The sequence below is a fragment of the Sciurus carolinensis genome, chromosome 1, assembly GCF_902686445.1.
Source record: "Sciurus carolinensis chromosome 1, mSciCar1.2, whole genome shotgun sequence".
Taxonomy (NCBI): domain Eukaryota; kingdom Metazoa; phylum Chordata; class Mammalia; order Rodentia; family Sciuridae; genus Sciurus; species Sciurus carolinensis.
Genome location: NC_062213.1, coordinates 3,923,518 through 3,944,571, shown reverse-complemented (window position 1 = coordinate 3,944,571; position 21,054 = coordinate 3,923,518). Strand labels below are relative to the sequence as shown.

The 21,054-nt window shown below is 50.9% G+C and overlaps 1 protein-coding gene across 5 annotated transcripts in view; it reads right to left on the bottom strand.

Annotated features, from left to right (window-relative positions):
• Positions 1–21,054, bottom strand: part of Trappc9 (trafficking protein particle complex subunit 9) — a 533,127-nt gene that overhangs the window by 471,637 nt on the left and 40,436 nt on the right. For all 5 annotated transcript variants that reach the window (XM_047546065.1, XM_047546089.1, XM_047546081.1 and 2 more), the window contains one exon: positions 9,115–9,331. In XM_047546065.1, the coding sequence (XP_047402021.1) occupies positions 9,115–9,331 (217 nt within the window). The remainder of the gene's footprint in view (positions 1–9,114; positions 9,332–21,054) is intronic.

Sequence of the window (21,054 nt, the reverse complement as noted above, 5' to 3'; positions counted from 1 at the left end):
CCCCCAAAACACTTCATGGAGAAGATAAGGTAACAGGAGTCTGCACCGTGCCCGGGGCTCAGGGGTGTGGGGATATGATTTTGGACCCAAGCCTCAGTCACAGCAGGGCTGATCTGAAGGCATCCCTGCCTCAAGGCTGCGTCCGCCTGCTGGGATCCATTCCCCACTGGACGCTTGACGGTAGCCCCCGTGGGCCTCCACTGCAGCAGTCTCCCTTGGGCAGGTGGGCAGAGCCACTTACAGACTGCAGCATGCCCTCTGCACCAGAAGATGCTGATTTTGAAACATCTGGATGGAGACCAGGAAATCTGTGTTCTTAAGTCCCTCACCCTGACCCTGACAATCAACCAGATGAGTGGCAAATCACTGCTCCCACTGATCTAAAACTTAGGCCATGAAAAACACACGCAGGTGCATTCGAGCTCAGACAAAGCCAGCATTCATTGACCATCTGCAGCAGCTCACAACAGCAGGTCAGTTAACAGGTGTCTACCGAGAGCCTAATACAAGGCAGGCATGGCAAGAGAGTGGGAGGGGACACAGGACCGGGAAAGGGAGCACGCTGGTGGATGCCAGGTGGACACAAGAACAACAGCAGCAGGTAAGTGTGTAACATCAGCTGGGGTAGGTGGCAAGGAGGGGACATCCGAGGTGCGGCCTCCATAAGAAGGTGGCAACATGAAGCTGTAAGCACACAGCACAGCAGATTCCAAGGGCAGTGAGTCACCTGAAGAGCTCCAGCAGCAACCCACCAGCTCTTAATAAACACCCGCTGGTCAGCATGGCGTCATGGGGCCGGGAACACACAGCAGCACACAAGGCGCTCTCTGACTCCAGCTGTGCCCAGGTGGACGCCAACTGAGCGTGCTTCACCAAGAATGAACCCTGCACCTCCCCGGCTCCACCAGGGTATGGCTGGGTAGGACCCTGCCCAGGATCGGAGCCCCTGCATTTGAACGGCGGCGGCACACTGCCCGAGCAGGCTGAGGTGGACCAGGCACTCCCTCAGGGCTCTGCATGGGCCAGTTCGACCATAGGAGGAGGCTCCTTCTCATGCCCTGACCTCTGGGCCTCACCTGCAACATTTCAGACTCCTCCCAAAGGGTTCCTCCACTCACGGCCCCTCCTGGCCTCTTCTCCTTACCCTGCCCTACACGGCTGGCCACCTGCTACGGCACAAGCCTTGGCCCAATGCAGGCGAACTGTGGACCATGCATTTGTCTCCTCGGTGGGCCTTCCTCAGCTTAGGAGCCAGCGGTGAGTCTCACCCAGGCACAGATACAAGAGGCCTCTACAGGAAGCCCAGGCACAGCTGGCGCTCAGCAAGCACAGGGTCAAGATGGAAACCTGGGGCTGGCGTTGTGGCTCAGTAATAGAGCACTTGCTTAGCATGTATGAGGTACTGGGTTCGATTCTCAGCACCACATATAAATAAATGAATTAAAGATCCAACAACAACTAAAAATATATTAAAAAAAAAAAAAAAAAGATGGAACCCTGAGGCAAGAAAGGCCTGCACACTCAAGGATTTGAGGCTGAAACATGTTGCTAGGATTAACTAGAAATACTCCGACAGAAAGTGAATAAGGAGAAGTTAGGATACAGATGCAGCCCAGCGCTAAGATCCTGACACAAGTCTAACCTGCTGGGGGCCCACAGCACTGCTGTCTGCTCTGGGAATGTTTGCAGCGCCTCATGATGATGCATGTGCTGAACTCTGACGACCTGACTGGACACACACCCCCTCGGCACGTCCCAGAGTACAGACGTCTTCCAGAAGCCTCTGGATAAGATGGTAGCACTGGGAACAGAAGGAAGGGAGTGAGGCACGTCCTGTAGTGCCCACTATCAAAAGCTGGGGCCATCGCACACCAAGAGTTGAAATTTTAAAAAGAATTAGGCAATCAGTGTCGTGACTAACCTAGCCATGCCTCAAAAAGACCCAATTCCAGCCAATTTCAACACCAAGATTCTCTCACAAGGAACGGGTAAATATCACGGTGCTGATCTTTTGAAAGCAGATGATCATGCAGTTCCTACCACAGGTGATTGTAAGTAAGACCAAGTGTGAATTTTCTCAGCAGTAGATAGTGTGCAAGTGGTAATCTCTTGTGGCTCGAAGAGCTCCTCTGACAAAGCATAGGATTCTTTTTTCTCAAGACAGATTGGCAGCATGTGACGGACTCAGTGACAAAGTTCTCTCACAATCGAAAGTCCACCAGTTTGGGGTTTACTGCATGCGTGGATGGCGGTCACTTAGCAGATCCACTTTGCTGCAGCAGCCTCTTTCAGAGGAGCTCCTGGCGGAATCCAACCTCACATGGGAAAAGGCTGAGCAGGAGGCACTGCCCAACCTTCAGGGGTGGGGCCCTGGAGACGGGATGCCACAGCCCCAGGAAGCGCTCGACTAGAGAGACAGGCGCTGCTACAGGACAGGGAACGCCAACAGGTCGCCTGTTCCTCCCCGGCGCGGGGTTCTGGTGGAGCTCCAGGGCACCACTGGAGACAGGGTTTAAAGTGGTTTTTATTTTTAATTAAAAATACAGCCAGCTGACATTTACCATTTTTCCTTTATTTGATCTCACTCCCTCACCCGCCTTCCCTGATCTCTCATGAAATGATGGCAAATGTCCCCTCCTGAAATGAGTCCAAGTAAAATGTTCCAAATCACTTGGAAGCATGCTTGCTTGTCTTGTTTTTCAAAAGAAACATGCTTCATTCACAGGACCTACCAATGAAGAGCAAGAAACACTGCCTCGGTGAGTGGCCACAGACGCCGCGGCTGCTCCTGGCCTGACCTGCAGGACAGGCACCCACCCCACATACCAGGGCCACAGTGCACAGAGGGCCCAGCAGGGGCGTGGAGTGATCACCCCACGCGTCCCTAAATCACACGTAAAACGGTGTGAGCACCCTGCGGGAACACCACAGCATTCAGGGAGAAGCGAAAGGAGTGCGTTAGGCAGAAGGGCCGCAGGGGGCCTCTCTCAAGAAACAAGGAAGAAGTCGGACAGGAGCGTAGGGAGGAGACCCCTGAAAGAGAGAAGAGCTGCTGGAAGACTGAAGACTGGCTCGTTTTCAGACGTGACAGAAACTGCTCTCAGTAGGGAAAGGAAAATGAAGACAACTCGGGAGCAACCTTCATGAAGCGCAGGTGGCCTGCTCCACCCTGAAGCTAGCCTGGGTACATCAAAGAATACCAAAAAAGTAACAGAGAGCAATTCCACTTCACGTCCCTGAAGTGCCTCAGAAGGGTGCCACATGGGGATGGAACCCTCCTAAGATACCCTTCCCTGCCAGGCACAGTGGCACACCCGCAATCCCAGCAGTCAGCAGGCTGAGGCGGGAGGACCACAAGCTGGAGGACAGCCTCAGCAACCTAGGGAGGCCCTCACAATCCAGCAAGGCCCTGAGCAACAGCAGGGATGTGGCTCAATGGTTAAACACCCCTGGGTTCAATCCCCAGCATCAAAAAAAAAAGTATACTTCCCCGTCTCCCTTTAAAGTGGCAGTGCGACTACCCTGAAGTTCTCTCCCCTCTCCCAAATACCACCCCAGTCCCATCAGGTTCCTCAGGAACGCAGCAAAGCTGAGTTTCAACTCTCCCTCCTCGCTCTTCTCTTCCACCTGTAACTCTTAGCCTTCTGAATGTAAACCCTACATGGTTCCAGGGCTTGTCCAGTGATTTCTGCCCTGAACTCCAATCAACACCACCAGGAGCCAGGGAGGGGGCCCCACCAGCGACACCTGCTTCTGCTTGGGTGGGCACCAGAAGAAGATGCACCCTGACTTGGTGTGTTTTCTTCTGCCTCTTCACACTGGCCTTGGAAGCTCTGGAAAGAGCACTTGGCTGGTCCTAAACCTGCAGAGCACTGTCCTAAGTTCCTTGTGAGCACTGCTGACCCGACCCTGTAATGACCTCCCTCCAGCTCAATAAGCTTCCCCACTTCACAGACTCAGGACACCTGGTGACTTGGGCATGGTCACACAGCAGGGGGCCACTGTTCCAACCTCAGGGACAGCACTTCACCTTACCAAGCCTCCTTCTCCTGGTGCAGCACGTGGGACTCACAGGTTCCGCTCCCTGAGCAGTGAGAAACGTACAACACCGCTCACTGAGAGGCCTCGGCTGTCGAAGTGGGACAGACACCCCACGGCCTCGCGAGGTGTGTGGGGCAATAGGCCCGCCCAGCCCTGAGCCAGGCAGTGCCCAGCAGTGAGGCCCAGGGCTCTTGCACGGGCCAGACAGCAGGCAGCAGCTCCGCCTGGCACGGCAGCTCCCCGGTACATCACTGCATGTACCAGGAAATTGCCATGAGAATGTGAACAATCACCTTTTGTGAACAACCGTTTCTGTAATGTCCAATAAGGGCAATTTTTTTAATAAATAAAAATATCCCCAACTTCAAGACTGACTACATAGCTAGAACAATCAAGGCCAAGTGGTTTTGGTGTGAGAACAGACAAAAAGATCCACAGAACAGAACAGAGAACTTAGAAATAGACCCACAAAGCACCATCAGCAAGTCTTTGACAAAGGCACAAAGGTGACACAGACCAGGGCCGTCCCTCCTGACGGATGGGCCGCAGCAGCAGGACATCCGGCAGCTCGGCCACAATCTGGACACAGACCTCGAACTCTGCACAAATACCAGGAACGCACAGGTGCACAACTGTAAACCCTAGGTGCCAACACAGAAGTGGGGGTGACTCTTGGTATACAATGACTTTCACACTCACCAAAGCCACCGTCCATGAAAGAGAGAACCAGTACCCAGATGTCATTAAAACTGAAGACCTCTGCTCTGTGAACAACACAACCAAGGGAACGAGAGGACAAGATGCAGACTGGCAGAAAACATCTGCGGAAGACGTCGGATGGAGGCGGTCACTCGAACCACACCACGCACTCCCGAAATGAACAAAACAACCTGATTTTAAAATGGGCAAATGATCTGAACAGACACTTCACCCAAGAAGATATTCAGGTGGCAAATAAGCACATGGAAAAAGCTTAACATCACATGTCCTTAAAGCACTGTAAATTAAAACAGCAACAGGCACCCTCAACACTGTCAGCAGGGCCAGACTCCCAAGCACTGACATCACCGGGCCCCAGGCAGCGTGTGGAGCCCGGGGAACGCTACTCCATGGCTGGCGGGGAAGCAGAACGGCACAGCCACGTGCAAGAGTCCGGTGGGTTCCTGCCAAACTGAATGTACCTTCACCATGTGAAGGAGCAACAGTTCTCCTGACATCTACCCCTAGGAGTTGAAAACTTACACCCCACAAAACTTACACGTGAATACTATGGATGCTTTATTCAGAATTTCCAAGGCTTGCAAGAAATCAAGATGTGAACCAAGATTCTTTAGCCTACTGTATAAACAATGGTGGTATCTCCAAGGCTACAAAGAAACGAGGTAATAATCCATGAAAAAGACATGAAAGAAGCTTCACTGCATGTTACCCAGTGAAGGAAGCCAATCCAAGAAGGCTTCGCACCCTTCAAGTGCAACCGTGGCCTTCTGGGACACTACGGAGGCTCGAGTAAAAGGGTAACAGTGTCCAGGGGGCAGAGAAAGAGGGGACAAGTAGACAAAGCACAGAGGCCTTCAGGGCAGGGACACGCTCTGTGTGATTCTGTGATGGTGGACATGTGTCATTACGCATTTGTCCAAATCCACAGACCAGCCCAGAGTGAGTCCTGATGCAGACTGGGCTCCGGGCAGTGGGCTGTAGCAAGTGCTCTCCCTGGTGGTGATGCTGGCAGGGGGCAGCTGTGCCTCTGTCAGTGGGGACTAGGGGACTCTATATTGTACACTCAATTTTGCTGTGAACCTAAAACTGTTCTAAAAAATAAATGTTTTAAATAACAGAATCACGGAGGGGAAAGCGTGATGATGGGAAGAATATGAAAAAAACAAATTCTTAAGTGACCTGTTTTTAAAAAGAAAGACAGGCAGGTGCTGGTCATGTGGACACACGGCAGTGCTGTCTTTTGGCAGAGAATGTGCGCTCCCAGACGTGGGCTCACACACTATTGCTGGCAGCACACCTCTCCTGCTGGGGGCCCTCTCTGGCCAATTAACGTGCTGCCTGGACACAGGACCGCACGGGAGGCAAGCCTACCAACACTCCATCTCCCAGGTCCCAGCCAGGCGCCACCCACCAGCAGCAAGCCCGGTTTACCTCGTTTCTCCTCTGGAGAGTAGAAAGCTGCTTACGATTGGGCTGCCGAAGCAGCTGCGCGGAGGCAGGCGCTCGGGAATGCGCACCCTAGGCCAGTCCCCAGGATGCGAGGCACTGGGTGGGTACAAGAGCATGAGCCAGACCAGTGAGGACAGGAGCGCACACTCCCTGAGGGCCATGTCATCGCTTCACCCGCCCACAGGCCTGGTCCCCGCGGCGCTTCCTGTAAAGCATGCTGGTCACAGGAGAAGGGATGACCTTATTTGGATCCCAAATTCCTCACCCTGCTCAGTCTAACCTTGGCTCCCACTCTTCATCACACCCTCCCTCTTTTCTAACTGACCTCTGTCCCCACCCCCCACGGGCAGCCAGTCCCAGGGCCTCACTCCTGGAACCCCTTCCTCTCTCCATTACCAATGGGGTTGAGCAGAAACAACACTAAGCAAGAGCCCACCCCACCCGCAAAGAGGCCAGGATGAGCCAGGTCTTCTCAGAGTCATGCGGAACCCCCACAGCACCGGCCAGGCCTCTCCACCAATGAAACAAAGAAAGAAGTGGCAGGGGAAGACATGCACTCCTCTTCAGGTGTGCGGGGAGCTGGGCTCCCAGGTCAGCCCCGTGGCAGCTGCCCAGGAGGTTCCCCAGCTCTGGGGTCAGAGCCCGCAGGAGAAGCACAGGAGCACCAGCATCCATTCTTACCACTCAGTCCGTCAGAAAGTGCCAGTCACAGAATCTCAGTTCCCATCCCATCTCTCTGGGGACACCACGGGGGAAAAAGGAGATTGGGTGACCAGGAAGGTGGAGGAACCTGTCCTGATATCCATCTGGGTAAGATGGCAAACCCCAAAAGGGAAGAGAGAGGCACCAAGGGGATGCAGGCACAGCTGAGCACCTGGCAGGGCTCAGGACACAGGTGTCCCTCCGCCACACATGGCATGGCACCAGGACAAACAAGACCAAGAAATCTCTGCTGAATACAAGGGCTGTTAGAAAGGATCCCACATCCTCCTCTTGGCCTCTCCACTCGAAACCATCACCAACGGCTGAGACAGAAGCAAGGGACAGGATCCAGACCAACGTGAACCCACCCAAACGAGTCACGTTCACTCACACCCAATGTGGACAAATGTCAAACTCCAAGTTTAATTAGGGTGAACAAGCGGTGACAGGGGAACAGGACAGTGGGGACCTGGCCAGCTCATGGAGAGGGCCCAACCCAGGAAGGAGCACAGGCAGGCTACATGCAGAGGGGCAGACCAGTGACACTCTGCCCCACCAACCCTGGCCCTGTGGCTCCAGAGAGGGAAGACAAGAACCCAGGGCTGCCTCCCCCAAGGGGCTTCCAACCCCTCCTACGACACACCTGCCTGTGGCAGAGCCTGGCTGCCGGACCCAGCTAAGGGCTCAGCACAGCCCCAGGTCAGGTGTCCTCCTGCAATAAAAGTGAGGGGCTGAGGAAATGGCCGCTGTACCTGCTTCCTCCCCGCTTCCCTGCCTAGACAGCAATCTTCCAGCTACAATACTAAGTCTCCCTCTCTCATTCAAACTCACTGCCTCCTTATCAAGGATTTTAGAAAAATTGTTTGAAAAAAAAAAAAAACCACTTCAGGCATCACTGTGTTCTCAGTCAGGGGTTTGGTAAATCGGTCAGCAGGCCACATCTGCCCACCACTTCTTCTAGCTGGTGTACACATCAGCCACGGCTGCCTTCAGAGCACAGTGGCAAAAAGGAGAGAGGACAAGGCCCCAAAGCCTAAAGCACCCACAACGTGGCCCTCTGCAGAACAAGTGTACAGAACTCTGTTCTGATTAGTCTGCATTCATCCTGAAAGTCTGAGCTGAGATGCTTTATTGGAGTAAACCACGCTCGGGGAAGATGGTCAGCACGGTGAAGCATCTGAGGAGGGGACGACGAGGACTGCCACAGCAACTGGAGATACGCAGACAGAAAGGCTCTGGAAGGACCTGCGAGCTCTCGCAAACCCGAGGGGATGGTATGTGAGCCTCCTCATCTTCCCTAGAGGGCAGGGACTGTCTACTCCACCATCACCTCGAAGGCTCATCCAACACGCCACACGGCACAGGACCCAAGCACCACGAATCCTGTTACATCCACGTTCAGAAAAGGGCATGTCCAGTGACATCCCCGCGAGGGAAACCAAGGAGGAACATGGCTGCTAACTCAATCTGGGGGGAAGCCATATAATCCATGTCACCCCAAAGCAGAGCTGGATTCATCACTAAGACCATGAGCTCCCCCTCCAGCAAGGGCCTACCTGGCGTATAAAAAAGGATGCTGGGGAATCCTGGTGGGACAAGAGCCACAAGGTCATTCACTCCTCCCTACCTGGCAGCCCCTCCCTCCACAAAATGGATTTGAACTGGGGAAAAAAGCTGCATGCCACTGCCTAGACCCTACAAGTCAGCTCTGCCCAGTGTGGGCTCTACACTTCTGTACACTTGATACTAGATTCATAGTTTTATTTTTAACATGTGTCACCATGCACTAATATTACAGAATAAGAATTTGCCACCAAATAAAAGAAATTTAAAAAAAGAAAAACAATTTAAAGAACAAAAAGAATTCACCACCAAACATAAGCACATGTACTATAGTTCTGGTTCACTGACTTTTGTTAACTGAATATCCTAAGTGAAATCTATGAGGTACTGCAAGTGCTGTGTCAATGTGCTCAAGGGTGATTTCTGACCCCCACTGTAAAGACTGCAGCGTGAACCCCAAAGCAGAGCTCTTCATTCTAATGGAATCCTATTTGTAAGAACCCCATGCAGGGCAGGGTTCTGGCCCCCCTGGAGCCACCAGCACCAGTGACAAAGTTCACCAGATGGAACAGGTGCTTACTTGCACAAGGTCAACAGAAATGAAACAATATTTCCATCCCAGTACCAGGACATCGGTACCTTTGCTGAAGTCCTTTGGGTCCAGTGACAGACTGTAGCCGGGCAGCGTCTCCAGGAGGAGCTTGTAGCAGGCCCTCCAGCCGGGCTCCGCAATGCTCGGGGCCACGCACTGCATGGCCGCCACGCGCTTGAAGAAGGCCGACTTGCGGTGGAAACCGATCAGCTCGTAGAGCTCGGAGAGGATGCTGTAGCGCTGGATCTTTTCTTCTTCAGAGAGCTGGAGCACAGGAAGCAACAAAATGCTCTTCAGACGTGCTTGCCAATGAACAAGGAAACGCACTAAAACAGACTTTTACCCAACAAGGGCCAGAAGAGCCATCAGGAGAGGGAGCGCATGGCCACCAGCAGGGACACAGCAACACTGAGAGACGATATGAGGGCCACTGTGGACGCCACGGAGCCCTCCACCAGCCCACAGCTCCAAATGCCTCCTCACCTTCTGGGGAGAAGGCCCAGACTCTGGCACAAAGGTGTCTGCTACACATGACATAAAATAACCTCACCCAAAAAAAAAGGAAGGAAGGAAGGAGGGAAGGAAGCAAGGAAAAGAGGAGAGAAGCAACAGTCCAGCAGAATCTGGGCAAGAGCTACCATCAAAGACAGTACTTGGTAGAAGCCAGAGTACACACAGCCAGGGCCGGGGGAGCTCAGCGGTGCAGGGCTTAACAAGCACGCGCCAGGCTCTGCGTTCCCTCACCAGCAGCACAAAGACAAATAAAAAACGGAAAAAATGAAGACAACTGTGCTGTTTTTTAAGAAGAATATACTAAAAATAACAATTACACATTTAGTAGAAAATGAATCGTTACTTAGACTTAAGACTTCACGGCTCAAACCAAGTTTCTTTCACAGAGATGTAACTGGATTCTCCCAACAACTCTGAGGTGTAGTAATAATGACCTCTGCTGCTAAGCACCTACTGTGTACCGGCATATCTAGCATACCTCCTTTAATCAAGACAGCAACCCATGAGCTACAGAACTCCAGCTTGTGGACGAGGCACTGGAAGTTCAGAGCATCATCAATAACCTGTGCAAAGTCACCCAACCAAGGAGCGTCAGAGACAAGATCTGACAGTGAGCCAGGCCCTGCTCACTGCCCGGCCCTTGCCTGGCTGCAACGCAGCTGTCCTGAGAGACGAAGGCAGCTGGAGGCCCCTGCTACACAAGGAAGCTGACCTGAGGAGCTGGCTCCCTCTTGTCCCAGCCTTGATGGTGACTCTACTCCCAGACATGTCTGTGAGGGCATGGAAACATCTGAACACCGGGCCAACTTGCACCCTGACCCTTCCCGCCCACTCCCTCCTCCAAAGCTCCTGGGCACTCCCCAGCCTGCACGCTCTTACCTCTCATCCAGGGCCTGCCCGCCACCTCCTCTGCCTTCCTTAATCCACCCCACACACCGGGCAGAACTAGCACTCCTCACCCCAGCTCAGAGGCACCTCCCTGTAAAGACTGTGCTGAAACCTGGATGCCGTGATTGGAATGGGAGGACTTTGTGGGGTGACTAGGTCACCAGAGGGGAGCAGAGGCTTCACACACAGGACAAGGGTGCTTGAGAAAGAGACTCCCGTGACCCTCCCCACCCCCACCCCCATGAGGACACAGTACCTACAGACCAAGCACGGGCCTCATCAGACACCCAATCTGCCCGTGCCTTGGTCTTGGACCTCCAGCCTGCAGAACTGGGAGAAATAAATTTGCCATTCATTAGCTGCCCAGTCCATGGTATTTTGCTGCAGCGGCCTGAAAGGACCAAGACAACCCCATTTAAAAGGAACCCCTCAGAACCACCAAACGCAGCCCAGAGGCCCACAGGCACACTGCTTCCACGTCGGCCCCACCTGCCCTGCATCTCCGGCTGCGGCCCACCTACAGCCAATGGACCCCCTTCTGCTCACCCTTCCACCCTCGGTCAGCACATCCCTCGTGAATGCCCGCCCCATGCCAGACAGGAGGATGGCTAGGGACAGAGTGAGCACAGCAAAGACCCCTCCTCTGGGGCCTCCAGGGGTAAGAAGCTGGACCCTGCTGAGCGTCAGTGGGAAGAAGACAGCAGACCAGCAAGCAAAGAAACGAGATGGCAGCTGCACCCGGACGATGCGGGGAGGCAGGCGCCTCCAGACGGACCCCAGGGCTCCGCCAGGTGGAGAGGCTCCGGCACCAGCCCCTGGCCCCTCCGCCCACCCACCGTCGCCCACACCCACCTCTCCCTCAACTCTCACGCCCCACGCTGCCCACGTCCAGGAGCCCGCCTCATGCCCCCACAAGCCGCTGCTTCCTCCCACACATTCCCAGAACCCAGACTCCATGTCACTGCTCTCCCCCACCCATGTGCAGGCTGAGACCCCACCCCAGCACAGAAGACCCCAGCACCACTTCACACTCAGCCATGGTGCCCACCCACATGCCACGGAGTTGCACGTGCTCACCAACAGTTGATGTTATCAGTCTCTTAATTTCAGCCATTCTGCTGGCTTTAATTTGCATTTCCCTGATAACTACAATGTTGAACATCTTTCCATATGATTGCTGGCCCCTTGCACACCTTCCTTTGTGAAGTGCTTGTTCGAATCTCCTGTCCGCTCTCGAAACTAGGTCGTTTGTCTTGTTCCTGAGCTGTAGCAGTTCTCTGTGTGTTCTGAGCGCGGTCTTCAGTCACATATGGTTGGCAAATATTTCCTCCCAGCCTGTTGCCAGTTTATTTTCTTAAGGGGCCCTCCTGACAAGTAGACACTTCACTGTGACACGGCTCAGTTATCACTTGTTTCTCTCAGGTCATTGCTTCCTGTGCCCTAAGAAACCTTTGCCCAAAGCCACAAAGATACTGTTTTCTTCCAGAAGCTTTGTGCTCGGGCCTGTGGTTCCGCTTCCTGTGAACGTATAGCACAGGTGGGGGCGGTTCCTGTGACGGCACCATGACAGAGGATGGAGGAGGTCCATAAAGGAAGGACGGAGCACGAGGTGCCCCCAGCACAACCCTGGACACTCCCAGAGCTTCATCTGCACCCAAACCTGCCCAACAGGACAGGGGTGGAGAGGGCGAGCTCAGCTGTGGCCTCACTGAGACCCATGAAAACAAGGTGGCAGCCAAGACAGGGTCCAGGCCTTGGCCGCCACCCACCAGAGCAGCGTGGGTGCTTCCATGGAGCTCCTTAAATGAAGGGCTGTGATACTCTGACTGGTATGCAGGCTTCTCCTTTTCATCTGAATGCAATACAGCAGCAGAGAATGAAAGAACATTTCAGTACAAACGGAATCAAAATCACATCAAGCCCTCAGAGAGAGCCCTGGCAGGAAACCTTGGGCATGACAGTCTCCCAGCACCAGGTATGGACAGAGCAGGAAGTTTCTCCTAGTGGAGCCCTGTGAGCCCAGGACAGGGCTGTGCACGGTGGGCATGCAGGGACCAGCACACAGCTCCAGGGGAACCCGAAACGGTCCCAGGCAAGATGCCAGGCCAAGATCCGCAGGAAAGACTTTGCACTTGTTGGTTCTGGATATACATGACAGCAGGGTGTATTCTGACATATTATACATACACGGGGCGCAGCCCACTACAATTCTGATCCGATTCCTGTGGTTGAACATGATGTGGAGAGACACTGGTTGCGTACTCATATGTGAGCATAGGAGAGTGATGTCCAATTCATTCTACCCTCTTTCCTATTCCTATCCCTCTTCCCTTCCCTTCCTTCCCCTTTAATCCAGTGAACTTCTACACTTCCCCTCCCTACTCTCCCTTGTTACAGTTAGCATCCACACATCAGAGAGAACATTCCACCTTTGGTTTTTTTGGACTGGCTTATTTCACTTAGCATGATATTCTCCAGTTCCATCTACTTACCAGCAAATGCCATAATTTTATTCTTCTTTAGAGCTGAGTAATATTCCATTATGTACATATACCACATTTTCTTTATCTATTCATCTGTTGAAGTACACCTAGGTTGATTCCATAGCTTGGCTATTGTCAATTGAGCTGCTATAAACATTGATGTGGCTGAGTCACTGTAGGATGCTGATTTTAAGTCCTCTGAGTATAAACAAAGAAGTGGGATAGCTGGGTCAAATGGTGTTTCCACTCCAAGTTTTCTAAAGAATCTCCATACTGCTTTCTTAGGAAATTTTTAAATGCAATCGAACTCCCAAACTCATTTCTAACCTGCTGCTCTCTATCCCTGGGAGCATAATCAGCACATCTCTGTTCTAAGTTTTCAAAAGCCATGTAGACAGGATGCCTGAGTTCTGCACCCAGATGCTAAGACAAAGTTCCAACACAGGTGGCTCGAGGATGCCAAGAAGGGAGGCTTGACCCACAAGACAGGCTGCCGGGGTCCCACCGTAACTGGCCATTCCACTTCCAGCTGCAAAGTCAGTTTAGACCCACTCTGTTCCACTAGTGAGGAGGCGGCAACACTGGGAAAACTCAGGCCACAGGACTAGTGCACTGGCTCTCTAGCAGGATGACAGAGAGGACATGATGGAATCAGAAAGGCCCGAGCCCCATCCCGTGTCTTCCACTCTATGTATCAGCAAAAGCAGGTAATGGATAATCAAGTATAAATGTGATTGTTGGAAAGACCAAATAAAATAATGTGGATATTGAGGAAAGGCCTAAAACCCTTAGTGGGGGTTCAGGAAACGGGAAATATCCTTGTTGGTTAAGACCTTTGGAATCACAGGTTGTGACCACATTAGCCAACCAGGACACTCAAGAAAATGCTCAGTGCCCACCAGCCTCAGAAGCACAGGAAACACAGAGACCAGAAGAGCAAGACAGTGGTGGAGGCTCCGACAGGCTGGGGATGGCATCAAGTGCTGACTGTGGACACGGAGGGAGACGGCGAAGGCCAGATTCTACCCGGCACAGGAAGCACGTTGCTTCTCTCCCTGATTACATTCAGCCATGATTACACAGAAAGAAATATATACCTCAAATTTTCATCATATCTGCAAAAAAAAGTTGGTAAGAATGGAACTTCCCTTCCTGCCTCCCAAGCAGGGAAGCAAGGCAAGTACCAAGGAACCTTCTTTAAGAAGCATCCGCCTAAAGTAATGAGATCCATTTCAGTCTTAATCATTCAAAGGGAAAAAAGAACTAAGAGCTGGTCCTTTGACAGTCACAAGGCAGAAAAGAAGATAAACAAGCCAATAAGCATCACTCTGCACGGGATCACTGGCAAGATGGATGGCCCAAGGACCCGCGCTCCATGCTCTTGGGCAGGAACCTACCAGCGCCCACACTCAGTGCCTCAGCAAGTGTTGAAGAGGGATGGAATCCTACAGTCAGTACCCATGGTAAGCACACCACCCAAAAGTAGCCAGGGCAAGATGGAAGCTCGAATCCCAGTTGCCCCAGCTCCCTATGATTCATTCCTGGATAACCTGAAAAACCAACTTCTCTGGCTTCAAGCATGGCCTCCTTTCACATCTGGGCTTAGGAAGCAAGTCTGTATGAACTGATAACTGCACACAAACTCGATCACAGGTTTTCTCCACACTGTTTCCATATGAGGAGGACTGAGTCTCTTTAAGTCCACCCTCCATAAAACCTACTCCCTCACAAGACAACTCATGGAGCCTGAAATTGGCCACCTGAATGGGACTATACACAGCTAGAATGTCCTGCCTGCCTCTTGGCAGCTACTGCCCCTACTGGCACAGGGCACGGGAGACCTGCTGGAGGCCTGACTCCTGGCACACCCTCAGTCAGCAGATGAGACATAACCAAGCGCTCTCCCTTCCAGAGCTTCAAGTGAGGCCCTGAGAGAGAGGCAGTGGGGAGCAGCGTGGGGCCTCTGTGGCCTTTTTTAAGCTGACTGCTTCCTGGCTCACCCAGAGCACCCTTCCCATCCCACATCCCCTGCCAGCCTGTGCTCCTGCTCATGCCAAGATAGTGCAACTCATTTCCGTTGGGATTCTTCCGCCTCCCAACAGGGTCAAGAGTCCCTCTTTCTTGCTCCAGGGAGGGCATTCTTCTGTTAAGCATGCATCCTTGGGGGTCTCAAGTTTAGGTATGCGTCTGCCACTCAACTCCGAGTGTGTGCAGGTCGAAAATTGAGGCCCCGTCCCTCCCAAAGGGCTGGAGTGGCCATTCTATGGTTTCTGGGGCTCACTCTCAGAATTCTTGCTTTTTGGTTGTTTTGGGCCTCTGAACACTTCCCCTTTCTTTCTTAACAATTAGCTCTGCATTTTGAAAGAGAAAAAAAAAATTATCTCTTAATCAGCATTTTTAAGGTACTGTGCTGAGAGTTTTTGGATCACCATATTACCAAAAACAGAACCATGAGCTATTTTCCACACTTAGGTATGATTTGGAGTTTTTCTTTTCTTTCTTTTAACTACTGACAAACAAAATTTTTAATTTAAAAAAAATCCCTGTCTGCAGATGCCAAGCTGGCACCTGGGTTTTACCAGGCAGGCTGGACTCTGGGCTGTTTCACTCTCGCTCCTCAGGCAGAGGTGCCCCTCCACTGGCCTACCTGGGGCCAGAGGAAAGGTGAGCCTGGAGTGCGGGCTGGCCTCCTTCCCTCTTCAGTGCACCTTCTCCTAGCTCTGCTACACTCAAGTGCAGCTCTGCCCCTTGCCTGGGGTCCTGGCTCTTGTGAAGGTGTTCCAGAGAGTACAGAGCTGCTGGGTTAGTGTTTCTGCAGGTGGACAAGTGCTGGAAGTGCTGGATTCTGTCATCTTGCTAACAACCCTCCTCCCTTCAGAAAATCAGTATCAGCCACAAATCACATTGTATTTTGAAAGTGAAACAAACATAGGAAAATGCTAAGATAAATCCTTTGTCCCAGATATTGTTTGTCTTATAAAAGATTCAATATTGGAATGAAATTCGCAAAAACATTTTTAAAAAGTAAGGCCACAACTAGAATAGAACGGGCATATAAAATCCAGAAAGGGGGGAAGCAAGAAGACAACAATCTACAAATTTAATAAAGTCCATATCCTGGGATGAATCAGCAATTCCTAGAACGCTGAGTATGACAATAAGATACCTCTCTTATTAGGAAATGGTCAAAGTAAAATACAATCAATTAAAACAAAAAACTAACATTTTTAAGTTGTAGCAAGTTATAAAAGGCTACCAAATAAATGTGTCTCCTTCCTGGGAGAAAAGTAAGATCCGATGGCTCTTTACGGTAGATACCCTTGTTCATGGAACTAGAAGACAATATTGTTAAGATGGCAAAACTCTCCAAATTGATCTACAGAGTCAACGAGATCCCTGTCAAAACCCCAGCTGGGTTGAGAGAACTGCTAAACTGACCCTAAATTTCATATGGAAGTACAAAGGATCCTAAAATAGCCAAAGCAGTCTTGAAAAAGGAGAACGATATTGGAGAAGACTTACTTCCCAACTTCAAAACTTACTACAAAGCTACAATAACCAAGGCAATACAGAATTAGCATAAGTACAGATATACAGATCAATGGAACAGAACTAAGAGCCCAGAAAAAAAATTACACTTATGCTCAACTAATTTTCCACAAGCATGCCAAGACCACCCATGGAGAACAGTCTTTTCAACAAATGGTGTTGGGACAACTGAATACCCATATGCAAAATAATGAAGCTAGCTGGTCATGGTGTAATCCCAGGGGCTTGAAAGACTGAGACAGCAGGATGGCAAGTTCAAGACCAGCCTAAGCAATTTAGTGAGGTCCTAAGCAATTAGGCGAGACCATGTCTCAAAATAAAAAGCAAAAAGGCCAGGGATGTAGCTCAGTGGCAAAGCACCCCTGGGTTAAATCTCCAATATCAAAAAGAAGTTAACTTGAGTTATACGGGCCAGCAATTACACTCCCAAGTATATCCCCAGGAGGACTGAAAATGTGTTTTGTATGTGAATGTTCATAGCAGTATTATTCATAATACCCAAAAGGTAGGAAGAACCCAGTGTCCATTAATTGATGAATGGATGGCCAGAACATGGCATAGCCACACAGTAAATCACCTGGCCATAAAAGAGAATGGAGTACTTGTGTGAACTACGACACAAACGCACCCGGAAACATCACGCTAAGTAAGTCAGACACAAAACACAGACGCTGTTCTCGGCGGGCAGACCAGCACTCGCTGCACTGCCCCTGCAACCTTCCCGAAGCCCTCAAGTCTTTCCAAATAAAATACAGTAATAAGTATGAAATAAAAATGATTCCTCCCAGGAGGATCCTCAGGGGTAAATGCAGAAATGGTGGAGAGCTCTCCTTGCACATCCACCCGCAGTCCCCGCTGTCACTGCTGCTCAGAGGAGCGGGGCCAGTGCCCTACCGAGCAGCAGATAAATCATGCGTCAGTGCTGACTCCACTTCATGCATCCAACAGACATCAGCAAATGCCTGGCGTCTGACAAGCATTGTGCTTGGCACAGTGATTATAAAGACAAATAAGACGCGGTCCCCATTCTAGAATCTGCGTGCATTTCTGAACTTTCCTATTAATGTATTGCTTTAATACTCAGATCAGCTTTAAACTCCTAAGGTAAATAGCTCAGAATTCCTAAAAGCAGCAAGTGTCTGTGATATACTGTTTATGCATTTATTTACATTCTGCCTCATTCTATAAAAGGATCTAAAATCAATTGTTAAACATACACAATTTAGCAAAGAGATAAAAATTAGGGTGAGAAGGAAATGAGGATTATAGTGAAATAAAACCAGGGTTTAATCACAAAAATGCTTTGCCACAAAGCAGGTGTAATTATTAAAAGAATATGCAGATTAGGACCTAAGGTTGCTAACAGCTAAAGAAAAACACATTGAGCTACAGCATCCACAATGCCCGTGAGCTAGGCATCTACCAGCTGCCTGCACATGCCCAGGTGGGGGTTTCTGAGGCACCACTGCCATCCCCGCGCCACTTTCCAACAACTGCAGCACTTCTGGCTTCCTGATACCAGCTCTCTGTTGCACCACTGGACTGGGCTGCAGATGCAGACCTGAGCTGCAGGGGAAGGGCTGGGTGCTAGGGTCCCATCGCTTTGCAGGCAGCTCCTCATACAGAGGGCAGCCAGGCACCACAGGCCACGCACGGACTGCTCATTTCTCTGCAGCTCTGACATCTCACTGAGAGTGAGCCGTTTCTACGCCTGTTTCCCATGAGACTCCCACTCCTAAAGACAAGGTGACACCATATCCCTGATGCTTGTTCAACCAGAAAGTTCTCAGTGCCTTCTCCAGTAAGGAACTTGCCTTTCCTCCCTCCCCACCCAAGGGTTTCTTCGTAAGAACAGGAATCCCCCTGAGCAGCCTCAGGAAGCCAGGCACTGTGTGAGACCTGTCATAGCCTCACCTAAGCTGCTTTCTACACTTCCCTTCTTTCTGAAAGGAGCTTTCCTAGACCTCCACCCCTCTGATTCTGAGCTTAAACGGACACAAAGTTCTGGGGTTACAGTCACTATGGACGCATCTACCAGGTTCTTGCAGGTTTCCTTAGCAACGGCTTCACTAAGGAACAGCATCAAAACTGTAGAGCTGTGCTCACATCTGAGCAGAGCAGCCTGCATCAGACTTGAATGACTCTGAAGACAAAATCAACCGAAGACCAAGAGGCTGCAGGTCTTGGTCAACAGTGTCACAAACCAAAAAGTTCTCAAATGGCTCAAATCATCCCCAAGCACCAGGTCTGTAGACAGCCAGAGCACCTACCCACAGCTGGTAAGGTCAGAGTTTTCTTAGCTTTCCAAACAATTCCTTAGTATTAATTAATTTCAGTCACTTGGGATGTTCAGGGAAAGCTACATAATGCAGTACAAAGAGCTTGAAATTTTTTTTTCTTTTCCTTTTCTTTTTTTTTTTTTTTTTTTCCTTTTTGGTATCAGAGATGAACCCAAAGGCACTTAACCACTGAGCCATGTCCTTTTCATTCGGAGACACTGTCTTGCTAAGTTGCTCAGGGTCTCTCTAGGTTGCTGAGGCTGGCTTTGAACTTGCAGTCCTCCTGTCTCAGCCGCCCAAGTCACTGAGATTTCAGGTGTGCACCAGCACCCAGTGGCACTTGGGTTTTACAAACATGGCAAACTAGATTTAAACACCAATGGTGGAATTCATAAGATATCCTGGGTACCTGTCCTTGATTTTGCTGTCTCTGAAGTTGGGTAAAACAAACTACCTAGCAAAGTTGTCCAGTATCTGTAAAGCACTGGCCAGGTTACCCAGTGAGTAGCGAGTACTGTCAGTGAGCTTACTAGTAGTAAGTATTGCCAGGAATCCCAGTTTACCTAGTCTGAGCAGAGGCTTTGCCTTTTGTCTTATTTTCGTGGTAACAAAACTTATTTTCCTAGGGTTAAAACCACTAGAAAAGCCCCAACTAGAAAATGCCCCAGATCTGCGCAGCAGAATTATTTACTTCAGTGCTCATCTGCTCAGTACCTGTTTCCCCCTCTAGACCTCAAGCTCCACTGGTGTAGCACCAGCTGCTCTCTCACTTGCTGAATAGTCAAGGGTAGGCAGCACCACGGTGCCTCAAGTCGACCTGCTATGCACCAGCAGGTGAGAGAAAAAGCAGGTGTGCTCACCTCTCATGCAGTCCAACCCTGGATGAGCCTCGGCACCTCTGGGTGGCCCAAGGTTCCCCCTCTCCAACAGGGATGACTGCCCTTGAGACACAGAATTTAAAAGATTAAATAGCCACATGCAAGCCTCGTGAAGCATCTGCAGTGGGTCCTCAGCCTGCCTGAAGTGCCTTTCCTCCTTTGGTACCCACCAGGGAAGCAGATGTGCCTACCTGGCACTGGCACTCAAAATGTGCCCAGCAGGGCCTCTTGACCTAGGCAGGTGTCACTGTACCACTTGAAACTGGCGAGTCTAGGAGAAATTATTATTATCGGTCCCATTTTATAGGTTTGGAAACAGGCCAAGAGAGGTTACATAATGACTTCAGGTCTCACAATGACAAAACAGCGGTTTAAACCTCAATCTTGGGAGGCTGAAACCTGAGCTCCTTCTCGATCATCTCTACTTCTTCCCCATCTGCCTATAAAATCCTCATGTCCAAGGCAGATTTGTGCACAGCCAGTTATTAAATTAAATGTTTGCTGCCGTTTGTCAGTCTTAGATAATTATCATAAACCACTCACCTAAACAACTAAAGAGAAAAACGGGCCAATCCACGACCCAGCACACAAAGCAGAGGTACCCAGCCCTGACTTCTGTGAAGACACTTCTGACATACTCAATCCAAAGGCGGCATTCACCCATTCTGAGGCTCCTGCAGGGTCTCCTAGGGCAGGAGGAAACTGCAATAACCATACCGCAGCTCCTTTCAAAATGTCCACATTTGACAATCGTTCCCCAGGAACAGACACAACTCATCCATGCTACAAAGGAACACACTGGACCAAGAACCAGAGGCTTGTTCTATTTCAGAAAAACTACCGGCCCTTCCCTCCACTGCGATCATAAATCCCCACCAGAGCTCGTCATCTTGCTGCCTGTTCGCCTGGCAAACAGATACAGAGATGAGTCAACTGAAGCACAGAGCTGCCGGGGAGGATGCGGACGGCCGGGCGCCCACGCTGGCACCGCGCCACATAGCAGGGAGCGAAGGTGGCCCTTCCAGCAAAGCTTTGGTGACCTCTAGTGCTCTGCAGGAGACTGAGCAACACGGAAGGCAGCCAATGCCCACACGTTAAGTGAAAACACGATATTTTGTAAAATATGTGTATTTATCTGCCCACCTGCAAAAACAGTTTCACAGCAAACCCAAAGTTTCCAGATTAATTTGTAAAGGCACCTGCGGTGGCTGCAGGCACAGGCGTGGGCGTCTTCAGAGGCAGACACATGCTGGAGCGTCTGAGTCCCAGGCCCGGAGCCCCCTCCCCTGTTGAAGGGCTGCCACTCCACAGCTTCGACCATGGGGTCTGCTTCAAGTCGACAGGTGGCGCCTGCAGCCCTCAACCTGCTAGCACTTGAATACCACAGTCCCTCCACA